This window comes from Lissotriton vulgaris, chromosome 1_1 (assembly GCF_964263255.1).
Source record: "Lissotriton vulgaris chromosome 1_1, aLisVul1.2, whole genome shotgun sequence".
NCBI classification, from domain to species: domain Eukaryota; kingdom Metazoa; phylum Chordata; class Amphibia; order Caudata; family Salamandridae; genus Lissotriton; species Lissotriton vulgaris.
Genome location: NC_141685.1, coordinates 71,532,241 through 71,540,395, shown reverse-complemented (window position 1 = coordinate 71,540,395; position 8,155 = coordinate 71,532,241). Strand labels below are relative to the sequence as shown.

The 8,155-nt window shown below is 43.9% G+C and overlaps 1 protein-coding gene across 2 annotated transcripts; it reads right to left on the bottom strand.

Annotated features, from left to right (window-relative positions):
• Positions 1-613: 613 nt before the first annotated feature.
• LOC147737353 (uncharacterized) lies at positions 614-2,533 on the bottom strand. Of its 2 annotated transcripts, XM_086934702.1 has the most exons (5): positions 2,059-2,329; positions 1,688-1,806; positions 1,531-1,615; positions 1,108-1,446; positions 614-1,023 (listed from the first exon to the last, which is right to left on the bottom strand). In XM_086934702.1, the coding sequence occupies exons 1-5, from the start codon at positions 2,327-2,329 to the stop codon at positions 614-616; spliced, it is 1,224 nt and encodes a 407-aa protein (XP_086790828.1). The 2 variants fall into 2 exon arrangements, with proteins under 2 accessions (XP_086790828.1, XP_086790818.1); XM_086934692.1 differs by having other exon boundaries at positions 614-939; positions 1,024-1,486; positions 1,565-2,533.
• Positions 2,534-8,155: the final 5,622 nt, after the last annotated feature.

The window sequence follows — 8,155 nt, the reverse complement described above, 5'->3', positions numbered from 1 at the left end:
GTGTGGGTGCATTTCTCATGTTTAGTGAGATCTCCTTTCTGAGTATAACGTTTCTGGCATTCCCCTCCTTTATAAGGCTTTAGTCCAGTGTGAATTCTCTCATGTGAAGTGACATTGTATTTATGAATAAACCTTATCTGACATTCAGAACACACATAAGGCTTTTTTCCCCCGTATGAGTTCGCTCATGACAAGTGAGAAGTCATTTGTGACTAAAACTTTGCTTGCATTTCGAGTACTCATAAGGTTTTTCCCCAGAGTGGGATCTCTCGTGAAGCATAACTCTGTCTTTCAGATTCAAGCTTTTATGGCATAAGGATTTTCTCCAGTGTGGAGTTTCTCATGGTGAGATAGCGTTTTTCTCTGCAGCTTTTCTGGCATTCAGCGCACTCATAGGGTTTTCATCAGTATAGAGTCGCTTATGGTTAGTGAGGCTGTACCTATCAAATAGGAATTTCCGGCATTCACAGCATAGGTAATGTTTTTTCCCTGTGTGCGTCTGCTCATGTAGAGTGAGATTGTGTTTAAAATTGATGCTTTTCTGGCACTTGGAGTCCTGAAGTATTTTTGATGGTGCATGTAACTATCTTTACCTCTGATTCTTTTCTGACATTTAGAGCACTGATAATGTTTTTCCCCCAGTGTGGATTCTCACATGTGCAGTGAGATTAGATTTACGGCTGAAATATTTTTGGCATTCGGAGCACTGATAAGGTTTTTCCCCAGTGTGGGTTCTTATATGGTGAGTGAGCTTGGTTTTTTCACTGAAACATTTGTGGCATTCAATGCACTGATAAGGTTTTTCCCCAGTGTGGGTTCTTGTATGCCGAGTGAGTATTCTTTTTTCACTGAAACATTTCTGGCATTCAGAGCACTGATAAGGTTTTTCCCCAGTGTGGAATCTCACATGTGCAGTTAGAAGTGATTTAAGTTTGAAATCTTTTGGGCATTCAGAGCACTGATAAGGTTTTTCCCCAGTGTGGAATCTCACATGTTCAGTTAGAAGTGATTTAAGTTTGAAACCTTTTGGGCATTCAGAGCACTGATAAGGTTTTTCTCCAGTGTGGGTTCGTATATGCAGAGTGAGACGGAGTTTGTTTTTGAAACATTTCTGACATTCAGAGCATGGATAAGGTTTTTCCCCAGTGTGGGTTCTTATATGGTGAGTGAGCTTGATTTTTTCACTGAAACATTTGTGGCATTCAATGCACTGATAAGGTTTTTCCCCAGTGTGGGTTCTTGTATGTCGAGAAAGACTTCCTTTGTCACTGAAACATTTCTGGCATTCAGAGCACTGATAAGGTTTTTCCCCAGTGTGGACTCTCACATGTGCAGTTAGAAGTGATTTACGTTTGAAATCTTTTGGGCATTCAGAGCACTGATAAGGTTTTTCCACAGTGTGGATTCTTATGTGCCGTGTGAGATTACTTTTTATACTGAAACATTCCTGGCATTCAGAGCACTGATAAGGTTTTTCCCCAGTGTGCTTTTTTATATGCAGAATGAGATAGCGTTTTTCAATGAAACATTTCTGGCATTCAGAGCACTGATAAGGTTGTTCCACAGAATGGGTTATTGCATGTTGAGAAAGACTTTGCTTTTTACAAAACCTTTTCTGGCATTCAGAGCACTGATAAGGTTTTACCCCAGTGTGGATTCTTGTATGTTCAGTGAGTCTGAATTTCACACTGAAACATTTCTGGCATTCAGAGCACTGAAAAGGTTTCTCCCCAGTGTGGGTTCTTATATGATGAGTGAGAGTGTTTTTGTCAATGAAACATTTCTGGCATTCCGAGCACTGATAAGCCTTCTCTCCAGTGTGAGTTATTCTATGCCGAGTGAGACAGGTTTTGGTTTTGAAACATTTCTGGCAATCCGTGCACTGATAAGGTTTTTCCCCAGTGTGGGTTAATACATGTTCAGTAAGACTTTTTTTTTTACAAAACCTTTTCTGGCATTCAGAGCACTGATAAGGTTTTTCCCCAGTGTGGGTTAATACATGTTGAGAAAGACTTTGTTTTTTACAAAAACTTTTCTGGCATTCAGAGCACTGATAAGGTTTTTCCCCAGTGTGGGTCCTTGTATGTACAGTAAGGTCTCTTTTTTCACTGAAATATTTCTGGCATTCAGAGCACTGGTAAGGTTTTTCCACAGAGTGGGTTAATACATGTCGATATAGACTCGCTTTTAAACTAAACCTTTTCTGGCATTCAGGGCACTGATAAGGTTTTTCCCCAGTATGGATTCTCATATGCTCAGTGAGATAAGATTTATCTCTGAAACTTTTTTGGCATTCAGAGCACTGAGAGAGGTTTTTCCCAGTGTGCATTCTCTCAAATTCAGTGAGATGTGATTTATGGCTGAATCTCACATGTCGATATAGACTCGCTTTTAAACTAAACCTTTTCTGGCATTCAGAGCACTGATAAGGTTTTTCCCCAGTGTGGATTCTCATATGCTCAGTGAGATAATATTTATCTCTGAAACTTTTTTGACATTCAGAGCACTAAGAGAGATTTTTCCCAGTGTGCATTCTCTCAAATACAGTGAGATGAGATTTATGGCTGAATCTTTTTTGGCACAGGTAACTTTTTTCCCCAACTTGGGTTATTTTGCTTTGATTGAGGTGGGTTTTAACACTGAATTTGTTCTCACAGTCCGTGTTTTTATAAGGTGTATTCCTAGAGTTAATATCTCTACATTTAGTTTTCTCTTGCTTATATGCCAAGATATGGTAAGAGTGAACCCGATTTTAGAATCGGGCTTGTTTAGATAATGTTTAGCATTTATCTCTAAAAGAAATTGTGTGTAATCTTCTTAACACTTGAATTGAGCAAAATATGTCTGAATGCAGCCCTTTAAAACCTGTCGAAATGTTACTAGCAGATAACAGTCTTTTGGTTATAGCCTCATCGGCAGCAACTTATTTTGTGACATAAGTTTTTCTCAAATCTATTTGTATAGGTTCTTAGCAATGCAGTGATAAGGTGTTAGTCTGATATTTAATGATTAAACTGAGAAGTACCTTTTTGCACTGGCGTAATGGCAGTAACTGAGAACATTAGAACATGCACAAAAATATTGTGGCTCACCAGTCGCAGAAAATCAGTTCCTTTTACCCTTTCTATGTTTGGTGTAAGGTTAAGGATTGTAGTTCTGAAAACAAGGATTTATTTACATTAGCTATAGAGCAACGGTGCTCTCTTAATCCATTTTTATATTTAACAGTTTTACATATCACTCGTGCACAACAGATAATGTTGAGGCGAATTACATAGAATTACAGAACAGTACACAATAAAAAGGAAACAATCTGAGATGGTCATGAACACAATAAAGTGGTGAATTTTTAAGTTTTTCGCCAGAGTGAGCAGAGTGGGTCGGGGTGTTATATACCGAGGCAGATAGTCTCAAACTTGCGTAACTGGTTAAAAACCATTGTTGAACAAAGGTGATTTTCCAATCTTTTGGTGGTTAGCGTGTCAGCTTCGGAGTCTTCTTTCAGTGTCTTTTCTTTGATGGTTTGCAGAAGAAACCTTTTGTTATATCTTTCTTTTATGCAGTGTGTGCTTCCTCTCTGGAATTACATGATGCTTTAGATCATGCGTGCTTTAGATGACCGTTATTCTGTCATGCTGAGGCAATTTGTCTTTCTGATAATATTTCAGATGAGGATGTGGTGATTGGTCTTTCTGGCATTATTTCTGATGCTGTGTGGACATATATGACTTTGCTCTGGGTTAATGAAATGCAAAATGAGAGACTTCACTTACAGGCATAGTACTTTCCTCAGCTCCCACTTCCTCGCCACACCTAGATTTTGGAAATTGTTTAAACTTAGAATGCTAGATGTTCTTCAGTTTTTCAAAATAATCCTTCTTATGGCACTAACATTCAGTTGGCTGGTGCTAAATCTTGCTTTCTTCGTCCATAATTTCAATCACCTATAGTATTAAAATTAAATAGTTAATACATGTAAATTTCCCCAAAAGTAATTTGCAAGCCATATCAATGCAGAATTGCAGAATTTTGAAAATGTTGAGCTGTTCTTGAGACAGAGTAGAGTGTAGAATGGTAGCCTGAGAGTACTTGGATGTAGGAGTGAGGATTTGTAGAATTTCCAACATTTTATTAAGCTCAGAAAGGATACATGTAGCCTATGGACTTGTAACATAGAATCCCCAAAGCAGAAATTAAAGTCATATGGACTGGCACCAAACATATATTTAAAATAGAATACTATTAATTAATTTTTAATGTAGATTTCTAGGATGGGAATTTCCCCTCCACGGACAACAGGCGTTTCCCCCTGCCCTGAGTTACCACCTACTTGTATCTGGTATCCTGACTTTTGAGCTCTGGCCTCTGCCGCACGCAAATCTATTGTGTATTGCGAGGACTATGCCTAGACCTATCCCTCAACTATGGTACAGAGTTTGAATCAAGGGCAATGAAATTAAGGAGTACTTTCATGTGTTCATTTTATCCCACCTGATTATCAGTTGTTAGGCTTTTCTGCACCTGGATTTACCGGGTGCAGGAAAACAGCACACAATTTTTTTCCAGGCAGAAAAATTAGACAGAAAAGACCCACAAGACACTGGGTGCAGCAGAAGCAGCCAAGACTTATGCTGTTTTTTTTACTAACTTGGGGAGCTTCTGTTTCTAATCTCTTTGGGGCAAACACTCGATCACTGGCGACCTCCTACCTTCATTGACGCGCCGCCAACACTGTGGGCCATCGGCTGCTGGTTTCTCCCGCCGCCGCTGCCAGAAACACCACGCGGCCGCTGAGGGGGAAGACTACAGCCCCCAGAACTCTCTCTGCTGCATCACCCCGCCCACCTCCGCCCACTTCCGCACCCGGAGGCGCTCAAAGGAGCGGCGCTCCCTCGTGGAGCGGGAGCTTCTGTTTCTAATCTCTTTGGGGCAAGCACTCGATCACTGGTGACCTCCTACCTGCATTGACGCGCCGCCAACACTGTTGGCCATCGGCTGCTGGTCTCCCCCGCCGCCGCTGCCAGAAACACCACGCGGCCGCCGAGGGGGGAGACTACAGCCCCCAGAACTCTCTCTGCTGCATCACCCCGCCGACTGCTCCCTAGATGGGTTGACCATGAATGCACCCTGGCTCAGAGAGAACTGAAGCTAGCACTTAAAACCGTCCCCAAAAATAAGAGTAAAGTGGTAGAGTGCAGGGCACATTATAAAAGGGCCATTAAACAGCGTAAGACCAGGCTTCAGAATCAGGCATGGGAGACACTAAAAGATGCTGCAGGGCGCAGGGATACGAACGAATTCCGGAGAGTAATTAACGATCCTTGCTTCCAGGAATCAAATAAACCAAAAGTGGTCTGTCATATTCTCCCAGAATTGTGGGAGGAGCATTTTAAAGGCCTGTACAATTATGCTGGTTCGGAAGACTCAATGAGCCCAGATGTAGAAAACGCAATCAGCACGCAGATCATCTTTTCCCTGGGAGAGATCAAAGCAGGAATAGACGGGCTGACCTGTAACAAGGCCCCAGGCCCTGATGGGATCCCGCCAGATGTCTTTAAGAGCCAGGCATACCTCTGGGCCCCTCTACTCACAAGAGTTCTTAATACTGCAGTGGAAGCAGGGATGCCCAGGTCATGGTCCTTGGCCACTATAGTCCCGATTTTTAAAAAGGGAAATAGGAGCGACCCACAATGTTACCGTCCGATCTCGTTATTAGACGTGACTGTGAAAGTCCTGGGAAGGGTTATCCTTAACCGGCTGACAGATTGGGCGGAGGAACATGAAATCATTTCGGACACCCAGTATGGGTTTAGAAATGGCCGATCCACAACGGACCAATGCCTTAATCTATACCACCTGGTGGCCAAGTACACCATGGCAAGTAAGGGGACGGTGTACTTGGCCTTCATGGACCTGACGGCAGCCTTTGACCGGGTTAATCGGAGGAAACTATGGGAATGTTTGGGGCAGCTCAGTGTCGATCCAGGCGTGATAAATATCTTGAGAGTGCTCCACCAGAACACCGCTGCACAGGTCAGAATTAATGAAGAGGGGAACACAATAAATCACTTCCCTTGTTCAAGAGGTGTGAGGCAGGGATGTATCCTGGCGCCTTTTCTATTCACACCTTTGTTTTTAGACTGTTGGGGGCATTTGGACACCGATCTTGCTGCCTGCCCTTGCCGCTGGCCGTTTCCCTCCCGCCGCCGCAGCCTCCATTCTTTTGCGGCCGCTGTGCGGAGGGGGACCACAACCCCCAGGCTCCTTTGCTGCGGAATCTGCCATCGCCATTCCCGCGCCTGGAGGCGTTTAAAATAGAGCACAGCCCCGGTGGAGCGGGCGTTTGTTTTTAGACTGTTGGGGGCATTTGGACACTAACCTTGCTGCCTGCCCTTGCCGCTGGCCGTCTCCCGCCCGCCGCCGCAGCCTCACTTATTTCGCAGCCGCAGTGCGGAGGGGGACCACAACCCCCAGGCCCCTACGCGGCGGAAGCCGCCATCGTCATTCCCGCGCCTGGATGCGTTTAAAATTGAGCACAGCCCCCGCGTCGCGGGACCGCGCGCTGGCCACGTCGGGCTAAGCCTGGGCCAAGTTTGGGCCAGTCTGTGCCCGTCAGTGGCCGACCGGGGCTGGGCTGGGCCATTCCCCTTGGCTAATACTTATTTCCTGTACCTTACCCTAATTGTAATTTGTGACGGTAGGACCATACTTGGAGAGCATAGGAATGGGAAAAAGGAAGCATGTCAGCCCCAATGCTAAGGACAGGGGGAGGGCTGTTGCGGATACACAAAAAACCCTGCTAAGCTACCTAACGGGAGCAATGGGCACCCTCGAAAATCAGATTAGTACAGATGAGAAACAGATAAAGGCAAATTCTTTGGAACTTAATACATCGGCCAGGTCATCAAACCAAAGACAGATAGTACCAACAAAACCCTTTGTAAATGGTTGTGTCCAGCAAAACGATGATAGAATCACTTTAAGCGATTCAGATTCTATCGAACAACCCCCACAGAAAAAACTGAAAGATCCGGGTCATCAGGCCAATACGCTCCAGGCGAACCCCCTAAGCGACACAAGCGCACATCCCCCTCCTCCAGACAGCGAGACAGAAGCAGAAACCCCTAGAAAGAAACACACCAAGCAAGAAAAGCGGAAAGGAGGGATATCTAAAACATCGACACAAGCTCAGGGGGCACACAACAAGGCCGGGCTGGTGTAAATAACTATAGTACTAGAAAGGCTGGATATGTATCTTAGGTTAAGGCTGGACCAAATGGAAAACAGACTGAGTCAAATTGAGCATACGCTATGGCTCAGGGCTGCTTAATAAAAATATTTACTCCCCACAAAGTAATCAAACTATAAGCCAAGAAGGAAATGAGAACTACGTCAAACCAAACAAGTTCTAGTTTAAGACCAAAGACTCAGTCATCTAAACCTTCCCAAATTAAAGCTTGTGGAACGGTCAATAATTCCGCTGAGGCAACCCCAGATACTATTCTATCACGTGCACCCGCTCTTCCCCCTCGCTTACAACAGAACCTCTCATCAAAGCCCGATAATCAGATTACGAAAAAACTAAGGCCGGATGAAATTTTGAATCTTCCACCGGCAGCAACACCTTATGTTGTGGTGCTGGCAAACGTCCCACGTAAATCTACCTCAGATGAAGAGGGATGGGAAACGCTTAGAGATAAAGCCCTACATTGGATAGGTTCAAAAATAGGTCTAGATGAGGCACTATTCAGAGATTTTAAAATGGCAAAAAGGGTGCAGTGGGTGGGTTCTGGCCCAAGATCATGTCCTGGCGATTGCATAGTGCTTAACTTTGGATCACCTAGGTTAGTAAACTGAATTAATTATGAGTTACTTTGTCAGAGGTGAAATTAACATACTTCCCCTGGGCTTTTTTTCTATCCCCCTTTAACCTGTATGCCATTTTCCCACCAACTTGAGAATTGTAAGAGACATGATCTCCAACAGATGTTTCCCACAGTAAATCGATTTACCCCACTATCGGGATTGGAAGAACAAGACTGACTCCCTATTAGAGACCCAAAAGATATAACATTATCAGGAGGAGAAAGTGACCAACTTAATGAAAGCATGGTGGAACCTAAACCCAGACAGGATCCCGTAGGTAGTTTCACTG